General features: G+C 41.1%; 1 protein-coding gene across 1 annotated transcript; it reads left to right on the forward strand.

Moving 5' to 3' along the window:
• Window positions 1-1438: 1438 nt before the first annotated feature.
• Window positions 1439-26844, forward strand: LOC133141589 (BMP-2-inducible protein kinase-like). Its single transcript, XM_061262155.1, has 15 exons — window positions 1439-2165; window positions 11830-11948; window positions 13139-13244; window positions 13633-13775; window positions 14214-14335; window positions 14986-15067; window positions 16278-16410; window positions 16725-16828; window positions 17037-17116; window positions 17595-17967; window positions 18495-18575; window positions 19981-20132; window positions 20332-20620; window positions 20856-21000; window positions 22556-26844. The coding sequence occupies exons 1-15, from the start codon at window positions 2018-2020 to the stop codon at window positions 23863-23865; spliced, it is 3387 nt and encodes a 1128-aa protein (XP_061118139.1). The 5' UTR covers window positions 1439-2017; the 3' UTR covers window positions 23866-26844.
• The last annotated feature ends 658 nt before the right edge of the window (window positions 26845-27502 follow it).

Below are 27502 nucleotides of genomic sequence, written 5' to 3' on the forward strand. Positions count from 1 at the left end.
CACACATTTACATACAGATTCAGCATACGTAATTATGTTCAAGTGTTTTAAAACCTGCACACTGGAATGGTGAATTCCAGTGCACGGGATTATAGTGTCTCTTAGTGCAACACACGTGAAAACAAAAATGTGCAAAGAAATCTGAAGTGCAAAACGCATAACAAAACTAAACTAAAAAGCAGCACTGAAGTAAAGTTTTAACCCTGTCTTGCTTACTGATGAGTCTGGCATGATCCGTTTGTGAAATGCAGTTGAATCCCCCCGGTACGATACTGACGCGTCACATTCCCCTGAGTTGTCGCTCAAATCTCCCTGTAGCCTAACCTCCCAGTCAGGGTTCAAACTCAGGACCGTCTTCCTGTGAGACAACGGTGCTATCCTCTGCACCACCATGCCACCAAATGTTTGCTGTAGTTTGCTGCATTACATTGCATTACATTATTTGCATTTGGCAGACGCTCTTATCCAGAGGGACGTACAGTTGATTAGACTAAGCAGGAGACAACCCTCCCCTGGAGCAATGCAGGGTTAAGGGCCTTGCTCAAGGGCCCAACGGCTGTGCGGATCTTATTGTAGCTACACCGGGATTAGAACCACCGATCTTGGGTGTCCCAGTCATTCACCACTACGCTACAGGCCGTGCTCTTAAGAGGCACTCGTTGTTGTAGGCGTTTTGCACTTCCCTGCTGAAAAAGATTACTCAAGCTCGGTTTTGAAACAGTTGGTAGCTGGTCATACCCAGCTAGATCCGTTTATGGCCTGTTTGACCAGCTCAATTTTCAAACTGGCCAAGCTGGCATAGCTGGATTTTACAGCAGGGTTCAGAAGGCGTTCTTCAGAGGCGTTCTTTTTTTTTACCTATGTTTGTGATTTTCTCTTCAGAGCTGTAGGTTTTTGTTTTTGTGTTTTTTTTGTTTTCATATGTTTTGAACTTCAGAGTCTCAAGACTTCGTTTTTGTGTTTTTCTTTCTGTCAGCGCCAGCAAATAATCTCCTCAGAACCGAGGAGACTGACTGGAAAAACTTATAGAATGTCTCCATGGGACTGGTCTTCTCCACTGTTCAAGTTTTGTTTAAAATTATTTTCAGTATATTAATTAAAAATCAACTGGCGAAGGCCTACACACTGTAAGTGAGGCTATAAATGCTGTACCTTGACCCCAATTCCACATTTCTACAGTGAAAAGTTACCTTTTTCTCAACCGAACAAGGAAGGCAGAAGACCCGCAGACTGTCATCTACGTTGTCCCATCAGCTCAGAGCACTGTGCATGCGTGAGCCTGGTACACCAATCGCTACCATGCTAACAGCAGGACAAAGCTTTGTTTGGTTGTCATGCTAGCCAAGCGTATGGAGTATAATAACAAACCCGCCCACTGTCAGCATATTATGTCACTGTACTTCGAAGTTTAACTAAATTTAGGAAACCATCAGACAAAACTAGTGTAGGAAGCTGGACGAACAACGGGGCATCGCGATATGACGTCTAGTGCACCAATAGTGTCATTAAGTAGCCTGTTCATTTGTGCTGACAGTTTAGATTCTCGAAGACTGTACAGTAGGCGAGAGGCAGTGTGGGGGCGAGGAAAGATTTATTTAGATCGGCAGGGAGTTAGCTGTTTTACGGTTGACTACTGTTAACTATCGTCAATGTAACGTTGTTTAGAATTGTCACATTTATACTTTATGCTAGCTATTAAACGTAGCTGGCAATAGTCGGATGCTCTGAAAATTAACTGCGAAACTGGTACTGCAACAACGCTGTCACAACTTACTCCGTAGAACCATTGCCTTTGCTGTGGCGAATCCTGTGATTGCACTATGACATTGACCTTAAGTACGCTTAGCTTGCTATTACTGTAAAGCTAAGCGATTCGACAGCATGCAGGACGGACATAAAGCTGGCGGAAACTTATAGGAAAAAGAGGAATAAGAAATTCCGGTTAGGATTATCCTCGACTAGGTCTGTAGCTTGCCATTCACTATTCTTTTAAGAGCGTACATTTGATTGTCAAACTATGAAGAAGTTCTCTCGAATGCCGAAGTCTGAAAGTGGTGGACTCGGTGGGGGTGTCTCAGGATTTGGTTCTGGAGTTGCTAACTACGTTGGGAAAGTGTTCGGTGTTGGTCGATTCCAAGTGACCGTGGAAGAACTCATCGCAGAAGGTATGGCACCGTTAAGTTTTAATTTCGCTCTTTTAGGTTGCATGAATTTTCCACATTTTCAGTGGTAAAGGGTAGGCCTATTTATTTATTTTGACGATTAGAGGTAATACTTCACATTTTATGTGCCTTGTTTAGAAATGAACGTTAAACAAATTGCAAGGCACAGTCCTCTCTACTCGAAGTACAGGTTAGACTAGACTACTTGTATGTGTTCGTATGCAAATATGGCCAATTGCCTCTGTTAACCTTTTTTTTTTTAAAGTAGAGTGGCCTTGTTTATCATTCGATGTGTTGATTTTTACCCAAATATTTACACCCCTGAGGTATTTCAGGTATTCATCTTCTGTTTTGTTCTCATATGACATCAGAATACTGTAAGCATTTCACATTTATATTAGACCTCTCTTACCTTTCTTCATTGCTTGCTTCAGATAACAGCAATGCAGTACAACCTTGGGTACAGGTTGTATTGCTGTTATCTGTATTTCATACTGTACAGTGATATTACCTAGGAGTTTAGTGAGGACTAAACTACTGGAAACAGTTATTTAATGTTCTAAAACATTCCAATGTGTATTATTATTATCATTATTATTATTATTATTATTATTATTATTATTATTATTATTATTATCATTATTATTAGTTGATAAACACTGAATGATCTGATGTAATCTCTTTCATAACTAGTGTTAATATTTGTAGCCTTTAAAAACATTGTCCCAGGGTTTTACTGCACTCTGAAGTGTCAGGCAGGATGCTTTTATACAAAACTATATGACTGGTGAGTTTTTATTTTATTTTTTATATTCTATAACAAGCAATTCAGCTATTCTCACCTCAGCCATGACACTATTGGAAAGGAAAAATGGCTGATGGAAAGTTTACAAAAATAAGTGCCATGTCAAAAGAATATTTATCTTTCATTGCGATTATGGCCATCACACAGCAATACATTGCACCTTAAGTTTCTTTCTCATAATTTAACAGGCCAATAAATATGAAATATGGCATCATGCATAGCTATATTGCATAATATAGCCTATGGGCTGCAATAAATACAATTTCAAGCTTGTTTAAGATCAATTACTTTACTTTTTTTTTTTTTTTACCAATACTGACCTTCATTCAGTGTGGTTGTAAGTGTCTCATTATTGAGTATGGCTACCAGTTGAGTATAAAAATGCAAGGTGTTCTTATATTTCTTTCTTAAGTGGGATGGGATGGCATCATTTTAGCACCAAAGAGGACATTAAGCAAGGAACGGAAACAACTAATTGGCACACAGAATGATAATTTCCGTCAGGCTGATAAACTGCCTGCTGTGCCAATGAAGAATCTGTCATTATCTGCGGCTGTAAGTTTGCTCAAGATTGTCCAGGAGTCAGAGAATATTCCATTACAAGCTGTATTCATTAGCCAGTCGCTGGTGATGTTTGCTTAACATGAACAGTGTTTATATGGGATCGTTAGAGATCATCACTGAACTGGTTCCAAGCAGCACAGAAATCGCCTAGCCTCCCATAACCCTGCACCATGCATGACTCATTGCACAATTTGAAACAAAAATACCAAATATTTCTCATAGTATGTTTGAGGACTGTAGGTTTGGAGTTGTTGTGGGTGTTCTATTGGAAATAGCTTCCAGAATGTTGGATGAGCATGGGTTGGGTTGTAGAAGATGAATCCTATTTTTTAAAAACTCAGCAAACAACAGGATTAGTGTTCAGCAGAAAGTTATTTTGGCCATATAACGTTGCCTGGACTAGGCTGCGGTTACAGTAATATGTGGCTTTTTAACGTCAAGTAGAAAACCTTTGTATAGGCTAGTAATCATGTTGAAGAATAACCTGTGTGGTAAAAAGTACAGTTTTAGTCTTGAAACCTGTTTCGCAGATTTAGTGAAGGCACTGATTATAATGTACACAGTAGCACAAGCATGGTCTCCATGCAAACAGTTGCAACAGCCAAGGTAAACAATATGACATGTGTCCTGAAAAACGCTTTTTTTTTCTTCTGTTGGTCAGGTGGCTTTTGCTGGTCTCCACAAGGTGTGACATGAATACGGTTTTCATTAAGCAATTCAGAATAATTCTACAAATATGTTTTAGACTTGCAGGCTGGGACTGATCAGTTTAAAGCTGGATTTCTGAATTCAAAGTAAGTTTCATAATATCCTTGACCCAGTGCACTTTGTCTTAGCTTTCTCAATTTCCATCTCATATGGGGATCGAATGCTTTTATGAATCAATTATAAAGTGTCATGGGATGAGGTTGTGTCAGCGTATGATTGTCGTTTACTGTATTTATGAGGTATAGCCTTTTATTTTTAGTGACCAGGGAAAACTAGCTTCAACACAACATCAACAGCAATTTGCATATTGTCTCAATGATGAATAGACAGCGCTTGTGCCCTTTGTTGTCGTGTCCTCGATTTCTATAAAGAATGCTGGTACAATGTAGCACTCAGTCCCATGATAGAGGTCACTTTCTTTGTGTTTGCGTATTGAGGCTTACTGTTTTGCCTTTCACAGTGGCTGTGCTCTCTTTGTTTGATTCTGATGGAAATTTGAACTCTCATCAACATCCATTTGGTGAAATGAGTTGGACTAAGTGCATGGTGATCATAGCTATAAAAATGAGAACTGAACAGGTACTGGTAAATAATTGTGACTCACCTGTTTTACCATTTTGTTTACTGTCCACAACAGTGTGATGTTTTATTTGCATGTTTTTGTCATGAGATGAACATGAACTGTATCTTTGCATTTTTAAAATGCGCATACATTTATTTTAACAATATAAAAAATACAACTTACTTAGTTAAATTAACTGCAGAGCACATCTTTCTTTACTTTGATGCACAGTATCAGGGACAGTTAAAATACTGTTTTGCAGGCCCTTTTCAGCCAGGCAGAAAAGTATCTATTTTAGTTGTTATGTAAGAAGAGAAGGAGAGGGGGGGGTCCTTCATCCACAAATGTTCCTGAGCTTGAATCAGTTTCAGATGTTCAGGATAGATCAATGTTGTTTTCACGGTGTCCTTTCGAATAGGCTTTTTAATACTCCTACTCTATGTACTATATCTCTGAGTCGTTTACTTGGTCTGGATGTAAGATTGCGGTCTCTCTGCCAAATTTTGATAAGATGTGACAAGTGGCCTGAAAAGCAGTGTTGTGCTTTGCTTTTTGGTCTGTTAATGCCTATAAGATTCACAGTGTGTTATTTCTGTGAACACATCTCTCTGTGTAATTATGCTCTTCGTTTGGTCGAAGCTTTGTTACTGCAGCTCAGCTTCGTCCCCTGTTCACCAGGCCTTCATCTTTTAGGCCCGCCATTTCTTCAGACAGGCTTGACGCAAACAGGAAGTTACCCTGGACCTGTATTAAAACGAAACCCAATATTAATTAATTCATTCATTGAATTGCTAGATTTACCATGTTTGTCCTACCACCAAACAGACTTTGCAATTCTATACTGTAACCTTATTATATCATTTGGTGTTTTTTTAACCACTGTGGCCAGTATAGGGGGCGACATGGCTCCGGCAGTAAGAGCAGTCGTCTGGCAGTCGGAGGGTTGCCGGTTCGATCCCCCGCCCGGGCTGTGTCGAAGTGTCCCTGACACCTAAACCCCAAATGCTCCTGACGAGCTGGTTGGCGCCTTGCATGGCAGCCAATCGCCGTCGGTGTGTGAGTGTGTATGTGAATGGGTGAATGAGAAGCATGCATGCTACAGTGCTTCGGATAAATAAATGCCGAGCATTTACCTGTTGGCTGATTGATATTGTAATTCCATTATTGTAGATTCATTTCATGCTTATCTTGCTTATCCAAATAAAATGTAGCCATTTTATGGAACTGACAGCATTGGTGGGCTGTTTATTGTAACTCTGGATGTACGTTTCATTGTACTTACTTTCATACACTCCTGGTTATCCTTCCTTTTATAAACCTGAATCAAATATTTTGTACGAGTCTGAATTTACTACTTAATTAAAGTTGTCATGGTTGTGGCCAGGCCTTGGAATCATCTGTATTCATGTGAATTCTGCTTAGGTGGATATTGAGGCATCTGTTTAGGCTGCAGTTGTGTGCCGTGTGGAATGCTCAGTCTCATCTGCTTCTGTCTGTGATACCAAATCTAGTCCAGTTTTTGGTTTGACACAAGGCATGTTCACAAAAGATGTTCCTTGATAATGTTGTGATTGAATTTTTATTTACACATTCAACATTCAGTATTATATTCAGTTATATTGTGTTGTTGGCTTTGAAATTTTTTCAAAGCCAACTGTATGCTACTGTATTTATTGGATAGCCTGTATTTATGCTAGCTTGTATTCGCATATTGCTAACATTGTGGAATTAATGGGTATCCAAGTCCATGTTCTAAAGCACCAGATATATTCACAAATTAAGCACAAAGAGAACATATCTAGTTGGAAACACATTTTTTCCTTTTTGAAACGGCACACTGATTAATAAATGCCTGGTATGAAAGTTTTCTCTGAGGCTTTCCTATAGAGCAATTTAGGTATCTTTAAAGCTTGTTCGTTATAGCTATCCATACCAGAGAAAACATGAATTGTCCCACATGAATTATGTATGGTGTTGTGACTAATGCTTGAATCTGAGTGTAGGTATTGCAGTGTGTAGGTATTGCAGTGGTGGCTCATCATGTAAACCGCTTACAGGCTCTCCAGGCATTTTCCTGAAATGAGATGCCTGGTACCTGGAATGAAACAGACCTTAAAATTGTTTTTGCAAAATCGCTGAAAAGTGCTTTTTCAAAGGTCTTCCGTGGCTTCTTTCGGTGTTCCAAGAACGTGATCATTCTCAGACTGCTTTAATCTCAGAACCGCATACTAAAATTGAGCTATGCTCTTGTTTGAGTTGGCTTCCATTAAGCGCATCTTTGGTAGACTGTAGACTGGTAAATAACGCCTTCTAGACTGACTGATTTGTCTGAAAATTGCACCCCCATTTATGTAACTATCCAGAAGCCACTTTTTAATAAATTCCTGATTTATTGTCTTTGATTTGCTGAAGTCTATATAAATCCAAAGAGAACACTTTGAGAATTATGGGTGCAATTTGCTTGGCCTGTTTACACAGTTGCTATCTGAGTCAGTTCCGTCACAAGGATTCTCCCACAAAACCAGCACTTGTTAGCCATTGCTGTACACCACCTTACATGTGGCCTCTGTGAATCTGTCTCCGATACTATGTACTGTGTTCATTCTGTGAGGTGGCTCCTTGTGCTGTGTGAAGTACGGGTAATGCACTGCTGTCTTGCATCCTCCATCGCCTGTACCAGATTTCTTGGTCGTTAAGAGTGGTCCCTGGTCCACCACATTCTGCATTTAAAGCAGTGATATAGGTGTCAGATTGAATAAAGCTTTATGGACCCATTCTCTTGTGCGAGACAGTGAGCTGTTTTCCTCATTCTTGAGTGCGGCTTTAATGTCAGTAAATAAAGTACAGTCAGTACAATAGACCTATTATTGTGTTCCTTGAGAAACGTGTTCATCCAGCTTCTTGGGAACGAATGGAATTCACCCACCTGGAGAACACATGTCTGTTAAATTCATTCAACATTCATTCAACATTCTGGTTAATAGTGAGTTAATAAATAACTAAGTGTGTTATTATTTGGACTGCATCAAATCTACATACAATGACAACTCATTTACTGAGTTTACTGAGGAAACCTACTGTTTGTGTTGAAATGTCCGAAAGGCATTGGGCGCCCCAGCCACCTTTTAAGAAATGTAAGTTCATTCCGTACATGGAATTTCTACTTTATCTGGTTAATACCTCAATGGTAATCTGCTCAACCAATTTAATTATTTGCTGTGGTAGATTCTTAATTCCATTCCAGTTATATCAATTCTATCTCTACTTTTCACTGGATTGGCCAGCAGACGATGGGCTCCCCCTCTATAGCCAGGTTCCTTCCTGCTTGCTTTTTGGGGGTTCGGGCCTGGTATTTGTTCTGTTACTCTGTAAAGCATTTTTATTACTGTTCCTGTGCTCTACAGATAAATTGACTACAAAACAAATGGACTTCATTTGATGCTGTAATGTTGACTGTGGAGCGGTTGGAGGGTGGAATAGGGGAGTTGATTTATTGATCAGATCTTGGACCATATGGCATAAACCCATAACTGAGAAAGTTATGGCTCGCTGTCTACTTTGGCCTCAGTCACCTGCCTCTCGCACTTCCTGTCTCTGAGGCTCAGAAGTTCCCTGTAGCCAAGCACATTGGCTACAGGATGAGACCCAAATGCTGCCTTTCACTATGAGTTCTTCATTTCAAATGCTGAATGAATAATTGACTGTATGTAAAATCCTTGCAGTTCTATATTCAGTTACAGTGATTTAGTACACAACAGCTTTGATGTTGGGATGTTACAGTATTCACCATTTTTACATCACTTTGATTCGACATCCCATGATTTGTTGCAGCAAAATCTGGTTATTTTAATACACAAAACACTGCACCAAAACACCAAGTGATTGTTGGTTTTGTTTCAGACACATTTGTGATTCATTTCGCAAATGATTTTCTGTTTCATTCATTTTATTAGTTTGATGCAGTTCCCCTGCCACTGATCGGCTATACAGTGCCTCTTTCACTTCTGAGATGATGTCTTTGCATGTACTGCTATGGTTACAGTATTTTGTCTGTATTAAATGTACCTATCCAAAATACAAATTATAAATATCCTGGTCAGAATATGGTCAGTCTGTCAGTATGAAGGAAAATAAAGAGACCCCAAAATAATAGTGGTTTGAATGTCAATGGCATCAGAGCTTTTGTCGATTGATCGGCACACATTAGTGCATGTTTGTGCAGTGATAGAATCTTCCAGTTTGAAAATGATTAAATATGTCAGCAACCATGTGATTGGGTGTGCATTGAACAAAATAACTATCTGTTCCAGCTTGAAACCTAAAAAATGTTTGAACCTTCTGTATCAGACCTTCTATTTTTTTTTCTTCAGTGCTGCTGAAGTTCATTTTGAGTGCGGATGGAGGGATGTGTTGTCACAGCTCCATCCGGTCTGTAACTCTGCTATATGGTATTTTACGAAAAACCGTTGGTGTTGCTGAGTACAAGTACAATGCAGTAACTCCAGCCTTTCTCACACAAGAACTGTGTTATAAAAACTGTTAACTTTATGATGCGTTCCCTTGTCTGTGTGATTTATTCCCCACTTTTAGTGCAGGTTACGGGTGTTAAGTTTATAGCTAATGGTATTTAGCTGAGCAGGTTTCTATGCTGTATTTACTTTGATACACTTAATATCTGATATGTATGCAGTGCTTTCACAGAACCTGCAGTACTGTGTAGAAGTATTAGGCACCCTAGACTTTATTATATATATGTTTATTTTTTTGTGTGTGTTAGTATAAAAGAACACATTTGAGATTTACAAATATTAATTTTCCAAAAGATTGAATTTTACAGAGACATTTTTGTATGTATTTAAAAAGGTAACATATTACTGACTTGATCAAGGCTGTCTGAGATCAGAAGCAAGGAGCCAACCAAAGTTTGCAGAAGAACGGTGGAAAGTTCTCCCACATGCTTGGAACAACCTCCCTGCAGATTGTCTTAGCAAACACTGTCCTGCAGTTCTATATCTCACAGAAGTTGTGCAGTTTTAATGCCGAAGGGTGGTCACAAAAAATATTGATTTGATTCAGTTTTTAACGATTCTGCCAAATTACAAAAATGTAATGTAAAATGTATATTACGTTTATTAAGGACCTTTCATTAAATTATTTGAAAAGAATCTGAATTGAAAGAATCTTATCTGTACAGAATGTTATACAGGTGCCAAAGACTTTTGCACAGATGTCCTTCAGATGGAGTAGTAATTCACACTTTTATTGTGCAGCATAGTGGAGTACTTTGCGAGGAATCTTGAAGTGTCTCAATCCAAACACGTTTTGCATGCGGGCTACCTAAGCGAGTTTGTTTGTCTGGGAACAAGCACGGCATTGTGCCTCAGGCCTCTTTTGTGCAACTGGCTCTTTGCGTGGTACTCAGTGTGACTCAGCACGGCTTTTTTAAGGACGGGGGTTTGCACTGCTGCCATTCAGCGGTTGAGCAGGAAATGTGACGCTGCGGTCTGCCACAGCGAGCCCGAAGCAGCAGTCGTGTGCTTGCTTCCTGGCCGAGGTTTCGTACAGTCCTCAGGCTGCACCCGCCACTGCACTCTCATCGGGAGTGGGCTAGAATCAGTCCAGATTTGTGCTTAATCTTTGACCTTTCATTTAATGCAAGTGCTAGCCTTTCCATTGAAAGAAAAACTGTTCAAATGTCAAAAGAAAAACACTTTTTTTAAAGTTACGTACGCATGTAATGTTGATTGAATCCAGAGAGTCATAATTGGAAAGCTCTTTATGTTTAAGCCATGAATATAGACCCTGACAAATTCCACTCACATTTTCACTTCTGATGCTAAACAATATCGGCTACGCTATGATTTTGTAGGCCTAACGTATTTAATGATAAATAATATACAATGAAAATATGTGCAGGCAGCTGGTGTGAACTCATTTCTATATTGGCAAAATTGATATTGGCATAATACGCCCCATAATTTAATACAATACTAAAAAGAGAATGGATAATGATAACAGGCATGCATTATTAATGGAAGCTACTTTTGAATTAAAGGTCATTGCTTTCTCAGATTTGTTCTGCAAATTTACTTGTCTAGCTTTTTTTTTTGATCATTAAGGGTTCTAAGAAAGGAACATACATGTTTCAAGCAGAGGCCTAAGAGATGACAAGTAGAATGTAGTAGTAGCTAGTAGTGGTAGTAGCTAGTAGTGGTAGGAATAGTAATAGTAGTAGGAGCAGTTGTAGGAGCAGTTATAGGAGCAGTAGTAGTTGTAGTAGCAGTTGTAGGAGCAGCAGCAGTACTAGGAGCAGTCGTAGGAGCAGTTGTAGTTGTAGGAGCAGTCGTAGGAGCAGCAGCAGTACTAGGAGCAGTCGTAGGAGCAGTAGTAGTTGTAGGAGCAGTCGTAAGAGCAGCAGCAGTTCTAGGAGCAGTCGTAGGAGCAGCAGCAGAACTAGGAGCAGTCGTAGGAGCAGTAGTAGTAGTAGAAGGAGCAAAACTGATTCCAGATTCCAATTTGAACTGTCTGATTTGAGGAGAACATTGTGAGCTGAAACAGGAGTCGTGTAGATTTAAGATCTTGATTTAAGAAAATGGCTCTTTCGCTGAAACTGTGCCTGTAGCAAAATTCTTTGCTGCATCAATATGCACAAGATTTTTGGCTGCATCGATATGCGCAAATCAAATGGGCTCAGTCTCGCCTTGTGCTGCAGGCCAGTGGCAAGGGATAATGGCCATGACATATCTGTGGGAAGTATGACAGGTAATCCATATGCGGGCTGCATTTGTATACAACGCTGTGTTCCTACACCGGCTTCATGTCCGGTCCTGCTGCTAGCTTGTCTCACCCAGTTGGTCGATGTTTGTGCCGTTCCTTCTGGTCGCAATAACTTGAAATGCATAAAATACCATAGGTTCTCCCATTGCCCTGAAAGTAGAAGAAAAAGAGCATTTAGCAAAGGAGCATTTGAAGGATGTGGTGAGGGGACTGTCGTTTTGTGACTTTTAATGACTGTGCCGTCTGTACAGGAGGGTTCTCTGTTGTCTTCCTCGCCCGGACTCATGGCGGAGTGCGATGTGCCTTGAAGAGGATGTATGTCAACAACCTCCAGGACCTGAGTGTCCACAAGAGGGAGATCACTATCATGGTGAGCTATTAAATCTCTGAACTGACTCAAGCTCAGTCCAACATGTCAATGGCATGTCAGCTGCTGAAACACTGGCTGAATCCAGTGCCAACACCATTGCAGCCAAGCTGGCTATGTTTTATAACATGAGTTATGTAGTCATAAATCCTAATGCAATGCATGCACTGTACAAGTGGGCAGCTCCGTTATTTATTTCTGACAGTGGAAAAAAAAGTCCTGGTGAGAGGCACATGTACTTACTTGTACCATTGTTAAGGGGGCAGCTCACCCAAAAGTGAAATTAAAGTACTTATCTGACCATCCAGGTAGTTTTGCTGAGAGAATTTGACGACTTTTTGGGTACAGTTCACCATGATGCAATGGACCTCTCTGGGTCTAATCTTTCATGCTCATCAATGTGCTGACTTACTGACATGAACAGAGGTAAAAAAATTTATTAAAAAAACCTCATTTAAACCTTAATTTAAAATCCAATGTGCAGGATTACAGAGCCATATGAGCAGAAACTGTACCGCTGTCCAAATATGTATGGACTGCACTGTAACTAAAGTTGTGGATAAGTAATGCAGAGTTGTTAAAGTATAGTAGTTGTTCCTGCAATAGCTGGTGCTTTGAGAAAATAGTTATGAAATGTGTTTTGCACTCACGCATGATCAAAGAATTTTAAAATTAGCCTTTTTCAGAAAAAACCTGTCAATGCTGAGCGTGATGAAGTTGAGAAGTGACATTCTTCTGCTGTACCTCAGGCGGTGTGAGATGTGTTCATCGTAGCGCACAGCACTTTATTCTCCTGACAGCTGACAAGTTCATGATCCAATACTTTATCTTCTGCCTCCTGCTGGGTACTTAAATTCCCTGCATGCATAAGATGCTGCTCACTAAGCTAATAGTTGCATGGCGGGTAATGACTCGCCAATGGCTAAGTTAATGGCATTGCCCAGGGTGAGAGAGTGTTAGGCAGCGGAGCATTTGCAGTCTTCACACAAATGCAATAACTGTAGTCAATGGAGTGCACACGTTTCAGAGGTGCCATTGACCCTCGAATTGACAGCGGATGTCACAGGGTTGAGAGCAGCACTATTGCCAGATACTATTCCGCAACAGCTGTTCTGCTGTACAGCGTATCTGAAGTGACAAGTGGAGGTGAAGACACACTAACGTCTGTGGCCTTACCTTTCTGTCCTCCATAGAAAGAGCTGTCAGGGCACAAGAATATTGTGCGATACCTGGATTCTACCGTTAACATGGTGGGAGAGAGCGTGTGGGAGGTAATAATTCTCATGGAATACTGCAAAGGTATTTTCACTTACACTCCGACACCTCAGATCAGTCTTCAGCGTTTAGTCTTGCTTTTAGTGTCTTTACAGCACTGTTTTCTCATTGTGGTCCTCAGTCAGGATCTACTGTGTGCTCTGTTTAATCTTGCGAGCCACTAATAGTTGATTCAAGGATAACGTATAGTAATGGCATCATTCACTTTTATTTTGTTGTAAGAGAATATATTGCGTATTAGGTATATTTTTGCTTCATTTAACATTTGTATTTTATTGCACTCTTGGCCAAAATGAAATGCTACAATGCACTTCTCCACTATACAGTATGTATTCTGTTTGTTGTCCATGGTTTTTTTTTGATACTAATATGTAGGCATTGTGGTTTTTGATGCATCAAAACTTTTCTTCAGCTGGTCAGGTAGTGAGGCAGATGAACCAGCGACTCCACACTGGTTTCAGTGAGGCGGAGGTTCTGACCATCTTCTGTGATACCTGCGAGGCCGTGGCCAGGTTACACCAGTGCAAGACCCCGGTCATTCACAGGGACCTGAAGGTATGGAGCCTGCTGCTCTTTTCATGGCAACTCCCTCAGTACTCACTTTCAGCTTTCCCAGTTTAGCATTGCAGAGAGGGTATGTCAGTGGCACCTAGTCAGCAATACACACACTGGGTCATGCTCTCTCGCGAGCATTCGCTGCAGGTATTTTGTAGCTTGAAACTAATGCATAGTTAGTTACCCAGTAAAAGCTTACCTTTGGAAAACTATCATCATGGTTCTCCGCACAATCGTTGTCAACAAGGAATAGGGCAAATAGAAACCAGGGCTTTCATCAGGGACGCTGACAAGCATCTAATTTCACAGTAGCCATAGAAAAGGAGCTTATTAAAAAAGTTCTGGAAAAATACTGCAATAATGCGAAAAGTAAAGGTAAAATATTTTCCTGTATAAATGTGGCAAGTATAAACTTGCCCGCTGTCTTGTGTACCTCAGGTGGAGAACATCTTGCTAAATGACGAAGGAAACTATGTGCTGTGTGACTTTGGAAGTGCGACACACAAAGTGCTTCTTCCACACAAAGATGGTGTGACAGCAGTGGAGGATGAAATAAAAAAGTAAGCGGAGTTTAGCCTGCATTTTTTACTGTGCAAATGTTGCATAGGCATGTACATTTCTATCTAACTGGAGAGGAAAGGAGGAAATTAATGGACAGAATCATTTTCTAGCTTATCAGAAGGTCCGTCTTTCTCTTGGTCCGTGATGGTACCAGTAGCTTAATACAATTACCTGAGTACGCAGTATGCTAATTCAGTTGTGCAGTAAGATCAGTTCCGGTTAGACTGCTGTGCCCAGTGCATGGGTCTCTTTGTCTCAGTTGTGATCTGAAGAGGGAGGCTTGTGCTTAGATAAAGTCCTCTACTTTCTGCAGTTTCAGAAAGTTTCATTTCAATCTGAAAAGTTGCCTCAGGCACCCAATGGTTAACAAGCGAGGACGTTATTCTCCCTGGGGAAGAATAACGCATCTGCAATTAGGAATGATGAGTGGATAAGATACCATTTGTTTTGGGGCGCAATATCCATTCATAAGTAATTTGATACTTTTACTCAAAAGCTGAATGTTGGAGTTGCAATGTTGCATATAATATTATATGGGTATGCTATTATATAGCATATGGGTATGCTATATAATATAAGGTAGCTGAAGAGCTGTGGCCTGTGGCTTATTGTGGTGCTGACCTTTATTCCTGAACTCTCTGCTTAACAGGTATACAACCCTGTCATATCGAGCTCCTGAGATGATTAATCTTCACGAAGGCAAAGCGATCACCACTAAGGCCGATATATGGGTAAAATCAATAATAAATCTCCCATGATATACTACTGAATGCCATCTATTTTGGATCCATATATTTGAATGCAAATCAGACTGGTTGTCAGTTTGCAAACATTTCAGACTGAGTTACATGCATATGCACTGTTGCATGTGTAAAACATTTTTTTGTAACTGCTGAACAGTGGAAGCTTCCCAATAATATGAAAAGGATAACTCAGAAAATCCTTTCCTTCATCGCTGGTATGTACCATAAGTATGCAACCCCCACAATAATCTCTCTTAAAAAATATGATTCTACACACCAGTCATTTGTGGCCCAAACAGTATGTAAACCACAGGCTTTCCCCCACAATGATGATTAGGAGTAGACATATGTTGTGGTAGTTCACAGTTACATGACACTGTAATTTCCACTGAAGCCCGTCTCTCCAGACATTGTGATCGTCTCCTGTTCTACTGAGTATCAGGAAGGACTCATCCAAATGTTATCCTTGGCATTCAGTCAGATAGAACTGATAGAACACATACAATCCGTGAGCACTTTATTAGGTATTTATTGGACTTCTTTTTAAGACTTCTGTGGCTGCAGCCTATCCACTTAAATGTTCGACACGTTGTTTGTTCAGAGATGATTCTCTGCATACCACTGTTATAATGTGTGGTTATTTGCGTAACTGTCACCTTCCTGTCAGCTTTGACCAGTCTGGCCCTTCTACTCTGACCTCTCTCATTAACACATTTCTGCCTGCTGAACTGCTGCTCGCCTGCAAACTCTAGAGACTGTTGTGCGTGACAATTTTCATTCTAGGGAAGAAAAACAGCTCAACCTCTTGACCATGTCTGCATGCTTTTATGCATTTAATTGCTACCACATGATTGGCTGATTAAATATTTCCATTAACAAGCTGGTGTACAGGTCTACCTAAAGAAGTGCTCAGTCAGTGTACATACTGTGTAATTCTACTCCATTTCCCTCTGCATCTGAGTGATACAGGGATACTACATCTCCACCTGCTCTCTCCACATACTTCTGTGTCCATGCAGCTTCTGTGATCACACAGTTACTAGTAATCACAAAACAGAAAGTTATTCACTGATTCTGTTAATGAATGGGATACAATGCATTTGCCTTCCTTTTTTTCACTTAATCTGTTAGATTGCTGTATTGTGTTTTCCAGTGTTTATAAATCCACAATATGTAATGCATTTGTGCTGTGTTTCAGGCTCTTGGCTGCTTGTTGTACAAGCTGTGTTTCTTCTCACTTCCATTTGGAGAGAGTCAGGTTGCCATATGCGATGGAGCATTTTTTGTTCCAGACAATTCCAAATTCTCCAGCAAGTTGCATTGCTTAATCAGTAAGTAGTTGTCTCAAGGTAAGGTTGTCATTGGTGTGAACTTAGTTAAGAATGACTATGTTTTGCTTGTCCAATGGACTCCACTCTAAAGAGACAGAGGAATACCTCTGTCCCCTGAAAGTGCATAGAAATTTGAACACTAGCACTTCTGTGTGCTACAATATGAGTATAACCCATGTGCTGCAGATATGCACTCAGGACACACTGCTAAGGAACTGATGGTGCTTGAAGATTTGGCTTCCTGTGATAATCATTCATCACCTTTTACTTGACTACCTCTTACCCTGGATTCTGGTCTTACGTTTTCGCTGAAGGATATATGCTGGAATCTGATCTAGAGAAGAGACCCGATATCTATCAAGTCTCCCACTTTGCCTTCAGGCTGACAGGAAAAGAGTGCCCCGTGCCAAATATCTTTGTAAGTATTTTTTTTCTTCATAGGATTCATTTTTTTCACTGACTGATTATTTCTCGTCAACATGTGATTGTGTTGGGGGAAGTGTCTTGGGGGGGGGAGGGGGGTTGTTAGTGTGGAAATCAATTCAGCAATTGCTGTGAAGTGAAAACACACCTCACCTTCTGTTTCTTTTAAATTGATGTTTTATTGGCATCTCCACTCTGTGCAGACCTCTCCTCTACCCACGTCACTTCCGGAGCCTATGACAGCCAGCGAGGTGGCCACTCAGAAGAGCATGACAAAAGCCAGGTAGCTCTTCATTGGTGGTGGGAGAGTGAGGCTTCATGAACCCCAGAATGGGAGCTGCCTCAGTGACTCAGTGATTTAAGCCAATCTTTGCTATGAAGTACAAAGTCTTCCGCAAGTAAGTAATTGACATCATGCGGTTGCTCCATCTTTTATTGGGCTCATGAAAACTCACTTTTGCATGGTCTCAGTGCCCCATCTCTCCTCTCATGTAGAAAGAATCTGAGGCTCACTTGTAGGTATGTTGTTTGACCTTATGCACTGCAATTGGTTTATAGCACTATCACAAAACCAGTATGAACATTTGTTAAATTCATTGTAGATTTGATGTTCCATTGACAAGTTTAATGACGTTAAATTAGTTAAAAGGGGGTAGCCATGTATTATACCTGTTACTTTATGCTGTGCTCTTTTACATCAGTCCTTGCTCTTGATCTGAAGCAGTATGTGGTGGCCGCTGATTGCAAATTGTTCATTGCAGAATTACAGACTCCACTGGACCAACGGAAACATCTATTGCCCCCAGGCAGAGACCGAAGGCAGTGAGCGCTAGCGTTCTGCCCATCGACAAGGCCGTTGCCCCTGTGAAGAAGGTGTCTCCTTCAGGGCCAGTGAGCAATGGGGAGGGTCTGAGCACTCAGCAGGCTCCGAGGAGCAGCCAGCAGCCGCAACAGCAGCAGCCAGGAGACCAGCAACAGCGGCTGCAGCAAAAACATCAACATTTGCAGTGGCAGCGTCAACAGCTGCAGCAACAGCAACAGCTTCAGCAACAGCGACTGCAGCAACAGCAACAACTGCAGGAAGAGCAACAGCATAAAAAACTGCAGCAACAGCAACAACAGTACCTACAACAGGTTTCTATACCCCTGGAGTAGAATTGCATACATTTGTATACATTATCTGTAGTATAGACATTCTAGATATTCTGTTGACTGCAGAACAGTCCTCCTCACTTCCAGTCAACATGGCTGTGAGGAAATCCAGGTGGCCATATGGTCTCCACATATACATGCTTTTTTACAGACTCCCTGTGGAGGTTGTGACCAGCTCACACCAGTTCTTTCTATGGCTTCTAGATAGAAATGCAATTACTAACTAACAAGTATCAAGTTCAATAATTCAAATCAAAGCCCAAGGCTGGTGAATCATATTGTAAGAGCATTACATTTAGGAAAGGTTGGTATTTTGGTGGACAATATACTTGTTATTTAGCTTGGGATGGGATAGGCTCCATACTGCATGTGCTCGGATTAGTTGATTATTTAGATATGTGGTCCAGGAGTTTCAGTCGAGCCCGAAACTTGCTTTCAGGCCCGATCAAACCCAGGGAGGAAGCAGGTTTGACACAGTGATTTCCATGAAGCTCTTGTCTCCCCTACAGTACCACCAAGTTCTCCAGCAACATGCACTTCAGCAGCAGATGCAGCCCATGGTCCAACAGCAGGCTCACTATGCCGCTCTGGTAAGATCTACTGATAGGACAGTGTGAGCAGTGTGGTATGGACTTAGACTCGGACGTCTAACACCAATTTAGTTTAGTCAAACATCTTGTGTTGATTGGTGGCCACATGCCTCCCTACTTTTGCATTCAGTAAAAGTTTGTATTTGGTAACTATCTGTTTGCTACAACAAGGTTTTCATTCTCACTCCTGGGTAGCTAATTGTGTTGATAGTAGATAAGTCACAAAGTTGTTTGAAGTCGCAACAAGACTTTTTGGCATTTTGGTATTTCTATGTAGGAATTAGGCCGCAACCAAATAAAATTATAATTGAATGTAATTATATGACAAGTATTTTTTGATGTTTTCAGTAATTGAAGGGTTGGCTGACATTTAGTGCACTAAAGAGTTGCCTGTCTTAAAATGTCATGCAGTGTTAGAGCACATTTAACAGCATGCCTACAATGTACTTTTTCACATACATACTGACAGGAAATGAATTGCTGCCATTCGACACAATTGACAGGGCTGGCTTTACCTGGATGTTCCAAAGGATAGGAACTTAATAGCAATAATTCTGAGCTATAGAGATTTAAATGAGATTCCTCCATTTCATAACATTAGAATCAGAATCAGAGTATGTTTTTATGCATACAAGGAATTTGACTTGGTCAATCAGTTGCTCTCTTTGACAAAGAAAAGACAAATACTCAAGACAAAGGCAGTGAAAAAAGTTAGAAAAGAAACAATGAAAATAAGTATGTAGTACAGTGTAAGATGGTGCTGATTTTACAAATTTTACAACTAGTTGTTGCTATCCAGGCTGTTCCCCTCATCCCTGAGGTCAATCAAGTGAAATGGATGTATTTGTGTTAAGTCATGCTATAAGAGGGAATTACACTGTTGGGAGGTTTAAATTAAGCTCCTTATCTCAGTAATGTCCTCGTAATAGTATTAAAATGGAAGAGTGGAAGAGTTGGATAAGGCTTGGGAGTGTTCAAGCAAGAATGACATTGATTAATTTCTATGTAGCAAAGTTTATCCTGCTTGGCATGGGGACAGTGAGGTCTATAGAATACATTCTATAGATAGGTAAATAAAATTTGTTTTAATTAAAATAGGTGCACATATCCCACACAATGAAAACATAAACTAGTGTCAATTCAATGACATGATATCTTCGGTGTACAGTTTACTTGAAAATCATGATAGAATAAGAAAGTGCTTCTACTCTTATTAGTGCTCTTACTGTATAATTTACATACTGGGTCCTTGAAAACTTAGGAAATTACCCTTGAATGTAGCATTAGAAACACTGTAGGAACCATGCGTCTAAGCAACACCATTTGATGCGCCTTTGCGTTGTTTGCCTTTGAACGGTCCCCTGTCCTGTGCCCTGGGCTCTGTGACGGTCACCTCTCTCCACAGATGCAGCAGTACCAGCAGGCTTTCGCCAATCAGCAGCAGCAGGCCCCTTATCTCACCTCCCCTCTGGAGTTCCAGGTCTCCCCTGGGCCCTTAACCCCAGCAGGGTCAGCTCTGGGTCAGCCCACCACAGAGCCTTCAGTCACTACAGCCAGGTAAGCACCACCTTTCCTTTCTCATGCTCAAGCCTTTTCAGAGATTCTGCTTGAAATGTATTGGCTGTCGTCCATCCACACACCACAGTGTCGTCACTTATTCAGGCCCATCAAATTTTGAATGACGTCAAGGGGCTTTCGTAGTAAAGGCGATGGCAAGATGGATGTGATGCTTTAGTAATACTGTCCTTTGTGGTAGGAATCCTCTCCTGGACACAGAGGGGGTCACCCCACCCCCGCAGAACATCAGCAGCCCCCCTGACGTGCAGCACTGGAACCCCTTCAGACAAAACAGGCTCTCAGAGGAAGACCCACTGGACCGGGAGTTTGACCTTCTTAGAGCAAGCAAGTGCCAATCTCTGAGCTCTCATAAAGGGTTTATGTCTTTCACCACATTTCCAGTACTTTCCCTATGTCTTATGATCATATTTCATTTTCATCTTTTTTTCCTTCCACACATGAATATGTATTCCTGCTACTACCTGAATGTGGGATTTACTAAATATTCATTCTTATCAATATTGCTTTTAAATGGGAGTCACATTTTACTTTGAAAGTGTATAGAACATTGTTATTGAGTTATTTTTCACATAATGTACAATCAAAAACATCACAAGATTGACAAGATGCAGAGCATTCACCCATTACGGCAAAACACTTTTGGCACAATTTTCACACCCTTAAAGGTCGTTCAGGTTGTTCCTCTCAAGCGCCCGATTGTAGTGCCAACTTGTCTGTTACTCACCGTCCATAGAGAGGCCAGTGGAGAGAGCGACCAGTGTGGACTCTGCTGTGGAGAGGCTGCAGTCCCACCAGAAGCCCCTCTCCGAAGACCTCTTTGGCTCTATTCCTTTTCTGTCCACTGCAGGCAAGTCTAGCAGGGACAGGCAGCCCTCACTTATTGCCCCAACCCCAGTACACGTTTCCCTGGACAGAAGGTCATTCACTTTTCATGTGCTGATCAGGGAGCAGGTTTGGAAACCGGGGAGCAGGTGTGGTGGGAACACGGAATTACGTCCTGCAATCAGCAACCCAGTCACGTATCTTCCTATGGTTTTGGCATCCTCTTTAAATATCTGCTCCTTGCCTGCCACTTTTATTGTTCATGAGTGATTATCTGCAAATTCACCTAGCAAACAAGCTGTCTGAGAGTGTGGATGCCTTGATGTTAGATCTCTATTTAATCCTGAGTTGAGTCTGACAATGAAGCGATTCAGTACGAAGTAACATTTAATAATGTTTGGTTCTCTCTCATCAGTGAAAAAAAGATAAAGCCTTCTTAACTTCAGTACCATTACTTATATGATAAGTTGTCAATGAAGTAGAACTGTAAGTTCAATGGAATTGATCCTATAATACCTCCCACTTAGTTTAATTCATCAGTTGAGTTCTGTACAGTAACATTGATCTCAATGAAGCTAAAACTAAATTGTCATACATGTGCATCACACTGAGGGGACCTGATGCTGGAATTGGCATAATGCAGTGTGTGAATGTTTGGAGCACATCTGCTGTTGTTTTATGTCTGCATTTATGAAGCAAAGCACTGTTACTATTGGTTTAATTTCACGTCTATTAACTGACTGTTGTTTATTTTGGTGCTGCTGTCATATACCTACCTTTTCTCCAGCCAATTGATATGGCAGTCATAATATTAGCTTTGAAAGTATTACGGTTGTCATTTACATTTTTTAAATCATGTGCTTCCGTTCATATTGACAAAGGTATGAAAATGTCATAGCTGTATGTGCCTGGCATTCACATACAGCACAAACACTGTACTGATGTTCCCTTTCAAAGAAAAAACTTTGCTAAATTTGTAGAATGCTTAACTGAATGCCATTAGAAAAAAGAAATAGAAAATAAAAGTAGTGTAAAAATTTGTCTACATTTTCTCGTTTCTTGTAAGAGCTCTGTGCAGAAGGGAATCACAGTTGAGCAATTTCCCATTGTCTGAACACCACCACTACAACATTTCAACAAGATAGTTCTGTTACATGGCTGTCTTCCTCAAGCTACTGTCTTACAAACCATAACACACTATCCTATCACAATGAGATCTGGGTCTTTAGATACCGGGAAATATAATGTGTGAATGAGCTGTGCTATAAGGAAATAGATAATTGAAGGGGAAAAACTATTTTCGATTGGAAGTAATATGAAGGAGCCACTTCATAACTGTGAACCTGATGATCTTCTCATCTCTTGTTACATGACCAGACTTTGGAGGCAGGACTTTGCTAATGAACTACTGGTCAATAAGGAGTTCTTTGGGCTCCATTTATCGGTGGCTGTTCAAATTCTCTGTTGTCGCCTCAGTAAGTTACTCAAACAACTTGAAGGTGGCGATTCAAAACAAGATATGAATTGTAAGGTCACGTTTTTGGGCTCTAACTGAAAGCTTTTTCTCTGGTTTGATCCAGGAGAGCCCAGCACGGAAAGTCCGAAGCAGTCCCGTGAAGAGCTGAGTGACCCAGGAGGGACCTCGGTCCTACCTCCTACCCAGGAGCCTAGCGCCAGCAACAGCAGCAGCAGAGCAGGGGAGCAGTCGGACAGCGACTTCGAGTCGGACCCCCCTTCCCCCAGGAGCAGCGAGGAGGGGGAGCCGGAGGACGAGGAGGGCCTGAACCTGGAAAGCGGCGAGTTCAACGAAGACAACGACGCCGAGCCCGAGAATCTGGGTCAGAGGCCGCTGCTCATGGACTCGGATGAAGAGGAGGACAAGTGCAGCTCTGGTTCCAGCTGTGAGGACCTGAAGGAGGCGGAAGCGCACGCAGGTCAGCAGGCGGGAGACACTATTTTGACTGCAGTGGAAGGAGGTCATGGGAGAGATGCTGGAGCTACCCTGATCGTGCCTATTGACCCACCCAGTGCGGCAATGAGAGAGCCGTCTAGGGGCAACGTGGACATGGTCGGAGCTGTGCCGTTCCTGGGTGCCTTACAGGGTGATACCACTGAAGACACTGATATTTTTTCCAAAGCACCCTTCAGACAGGCGAGCCAAGAGCAGGCCGTGGATGAGGTTGATGTTTTCAGCAATGCCCCGTTCAGCAGACCCAGAAAGGGTGGAGGTGCCCCAATCGGACAGATGTTCCCCATTTCCCCAGTCAGTGTAGATGTTTTCGGCCGTGCTCTTTTTCAGCCCAGCAGACCCGTGCCTGTCTCTCAGAGCCAGGAGGAGATTTTTGGTCATGTGCCTTCGGAAGAAGTGTCCTGTCCCCAGCGGCAGACTCTGAATCTGTCCTCACAGCAGAGCGACCGGGAGAGCCTAAAAAACAATACAAATCAGCACAGCCACAGCAGCAGGAGCAACAGGTCCAGTTCAAAGACACCCCAACATGACCGCCATCACAGACACGCAGTCGGGATGCACTCGCAGGAGAGCAGTGAGTTCCTCGGCTTCTCAGACGTCCAGGAGGACAACAGCCAAGCCTCAGCCTGTGCCAGCGAGGGAATGATGCCCATACCCTCAGAGGAAGCCGGGCTCTTTCCGCTCCCAGACGGTGCCCAGCACTCCCAACAACATAGCCAACGTTACCACACAGTGGATCTTGGTAAAGCCAAACGTAGAGCTCCGCCTACCTCCTTGCATACCGCCCTCGGAGAGGGGAATAATATGGACAACTTTGGTGCAGTTCCATTCACTGAGCTGGCTGTCTCCAGTGGGCCACACATGCCTTCTCAAGTTGAGCTGGATCCTTTCGGGTCTGCACCCTTCTTCTCTAAGCAGTGAATGCTTTGTCTTCCAGCACACACATACTAATGTAATTCAAAGCTTGCTGATGCCCAGGACGGATATCCAAGGATAACAGCTTTGTGGTGTGGTGTTACAGCCAAATTAACAGTATGCTAGGGATGTGCTTTTGGCTTAGATTTTGGCTTACTGGTAAGTGGGACCAGTTCTAAAATGAGATAAATTGATGATTTTTATTCATTTAAATTTAGTCCACATACAGTGTCAATTATATTAGCGCTTTGAGTGATAGTAGCAGTGCCTCACAGGGGAGATGTACATTCATTCAAATGTGGGCTAGTGAATTGGGTATTAGCTCTGCTTTTTCATTGACAATTTAGGTATATTTCTTTTTTTGTCACATTTGCATTTTCAAGGCATCAGTGAAAACCAGTTTGCATAGCTAGTTAGCTATGTTAGCTGCTTTGTATTTAAATTTTGGCAGAATAATCTGTCGGGAGAATCTGTCGAAAAAGTGCTACCTTCACTGGGCTTCTGTTGGAGTGTATTTTTGATGCGAATGAGCCCAGCTCCAGTGCTTCTATTATGAAAATGTCTATTTTATTCAGGAATGAAATTAGATGTGATCTGAAAGTAACGTGCACATTCTGTTTTACATGTTGTTTTTGTTTCAGTGATTATCCTATGGTTTTGCATGTTATCAGATTTTGGTTAACAGGAAACAATCACATCCCTAGCACATACAGCATATTGCAATACTGATGGACTAATCTACTTTAAAAATTACTGTAAGTGATCACAGAACAGACCTAAATTTGAGAAGTCATATCTGTTTTTGATTATGTAAGTTGTCATTGGCATACAGCCTTTAAACTGCACTATTATTATAGTTATTTTGGGTGAAATGCTCTAGGAAATTCAGATTATAAAGTTTTTTTTCTTGAATTGAAAGGTATTCATTTTATCTTTGTCGACTAAGATTGTATAGTGACAACAAGCTAGCTCCATCATTGACTGCTTGAGTAAAGATGTTGAATTCTGGCTATCTATTGATTGATCTACCAGTAAAAATTATTTTGCACCGCAAAGCCTTATGGGAAACTCATTTCCTGTTGCACAGTACTTCTGAGCTGCCACAGAAAAAATATTGAAGGCATTGAAGTTTCTGAATCAAGCCACTGTGCATTTACATTACCGCACAGGGAAATAATGTATATGTACACTCACTGAGCACTTTATTAGGAACACCTGTACACCTACTTATTCATGATTATCTAATCAATCATGTGGCAGCAGTGCAATGCATGAAATCATGTAGATATGGGTCGGTAGCTTTAGTTAGTGTTCGCATCAACCACCAGAATGGGGGAAAAATGTGATTTCAGTAATCTCTGCCGTGGCTTGATTGTTGGTGCCAGACAGGTTCGTTTGAGTATTTCTGTAACTGCTGATCTCCTGGGATTTTCACGCACAACAGTCTCAGATAACCACTCTGTACAATTGTGCTGAGCAGAAAAGCATCTCAGAATGCACAAACACATCCAACCTTGAGGTGGATGAGCTACAACAGCAGAAGACCACGTCAGGTTCCACTTCTGTCAGCAAAGAACAGAAAGCTGAGGCTGCAGTGGACTCAAAGTTGAAGACTGGAAAGATTTTGCCTGGTCTGATGAATCTCAATTTCTCCTAAGGCATACAGATGGTAGGGTCAGAATTTGGTGCCAACAGCATGAATCCATGGACCCAACCTGCCTTGTGTCAACAGTCCAGGCTGGTGGCAGTGGTGTAATGGCATGGGGAATGTTTTGTTGACACACCTTGGGCCAGTTAATATCAATCAATCATCCCTTGAATGCCACAGCCTATTGGAGTATTGTTGCTGACCATGTGCATCCCTTCATGGCCACAATGTACCTTTTATCTTCTAATGGTTACTTCCAGCATGATAATGCACCATGTCACAAAGCAAAAGTCGTCTCAAACTGGTTTCATGAACATTGAGTTAAATGTTCTTCACTGGCCTTCCTAGCCACTGTGTGAATAGAATGTGAATAGAATAGAACTAATGTCCAATAGAACAACTTTGGGATACGGTAGAATGTGAGATTTGCAGCATGAATGTGCAGCTGACAAATCTGCAGAATTGCGTGATGCAATCATGTCAACATGGAACAGAATCTCAAAGGAATGTTTTCAACATCTTGTGGAATCCATGCCATAAAGTATTGAGGCTGTTTTGAGGCCCTACCCTAATAAAGTGCTCAGTGAGTGTATATTCACTATGGAGTTTGTTTCAAAACTTGTGTACTCTGTGGATTCTATTCAAGGTAATGGATATTTTAAGTGATTTGGCATATCTATGTGTACGTAGGTCAAGCGAAAATCCTATGTGGATTAGATAAAGAAATATCCCACTCTTTTAGGTGATTATTTTTCAACCGATCACATGCATAATCATGGTGAATTTTTTACCAAGAGAATGCAAGTAATTTTATGTTTAGAAGTACCATGTTCTGACATTAGAGACAATATAGTCTTTATGGTAGAAATAATTGGTTTTCAGTTTTCACAGAAAACCAATATGCCATGGGTATTCTTTTTGACCATTCCATTTTACAGCATTATTATATTTTCACAAATCAAAATAATTGAGAATTAAAATAAAATATAAAAAAAGCTTTAAATCTGGAAAGTGAATTACAGCTTCAGTCCTAGAGGACTGTGTGTGTGTGTGTGTGTGTGTGTGTGTGTGTGTGTGTGTGTGTGTGTGTGTGTGTGTGTGTGTGCGTGTACATGCGTGCATGTGTGTGTGCTCATGTGAACTTTCTTGTTTGGGCTATAGTTACTGTAATCAGTGTGCTGCACCACCTTACCTGGACAACAGTGGACTTTAAAACCCAAAAAGGCATCAGACATTTTGATCCATATTGAAGGCAAAAGGCACACTTGGGGCTGAATGATCAATAATCTGTAAACCGTTTCTACTGAACCTATTAAATATTCTCGATTTGAAATGTCTTTCCATTCATTTTCTTTTGTATTATTAAATCATCCGATCAGTGTCACTTTATTTTGTGTTGCACAAGGTAACAAGTTATTTTATATCCAATCAATGTAAGGAGCATTTCTAAGTTCAATATGACATTCTAATATATACTGTAGGGCTTTTCTGAAACTAGAACACATTTATTATATGAAACCACTGCAACGCGAACCCTCCAGCGCAACTGCTATTTTTTAGTTGTGGCAAGGAGTCCCTCTTGTGGACACAACGTGGAACTTTGTGGGATTATTCTCAAGAGGAAATGAAATAATTTCTCAAGTAAAATATGATAAAAACATGTCAGCAGCACATTTAGAGTGTTCTAAAAAATAATGTCCCATGTTCACATTGTGCTTGCTGTGCTATATTGGAAAACAGTTTTTAAAAGACTTAAATTAAATTAAAAGACTTGAGGTGAATCAATAGGCCCCCAATTATTCATAATTCATAACACACACACACACCTGCTATAAAGTTGTAACATTGTTACATTCCCGACGAGAACCTGTCCGCTCCCGCTTTCTCATCCCCTTTACCCTCTTTCGTGTGGGAACCTGCACAATTCCAAAACATTCTAAACATTCAAAATTTTCGGGAACGGGAGGGACAAAACAGATAAATCACTGCATCACA

This window comes from Conger conger, chromosome 12 (assembly GCF_963514075.1).
Source record: "Conger conger chromosome 12, fConCon1.1, whole genome shotgun sequence".
In the NCBI taxonomy this organism is placed as follows: Eukaryota; Metazoa; Chordata; class Actinopteri; order Anguilliformes; family Congridae; genus Conger; species Conger conger.

What these genes read in the sequence shown, in the direction of transcription:
- LOC133141589 (XM_061262155.1), top strand. Translation starts at nt 2,018, where the DNA reads ATGAAGAAGTTCTCTCGAATGCCGAAGTCTGAAAGTGGTGGACTCGGT. An exon ending in TCATTCACAGGGACCTGAAG is followed by an intron (nt 13,776 to 14,213) that starts GTATGGAGCCTG and finishes TGTGTACCTCAG; the next exon opens with GTGGAGAACATCTTGCTAAA. An exon ending in ATTCCTGCTACTACCTGAAT is followed by an intron (nt 20,621 to 20,855) that starts GTGGGATTTACT and finishes GCCCGATTGTAG; the next exon opens with TGCCAACTTGTCTGTTACTC.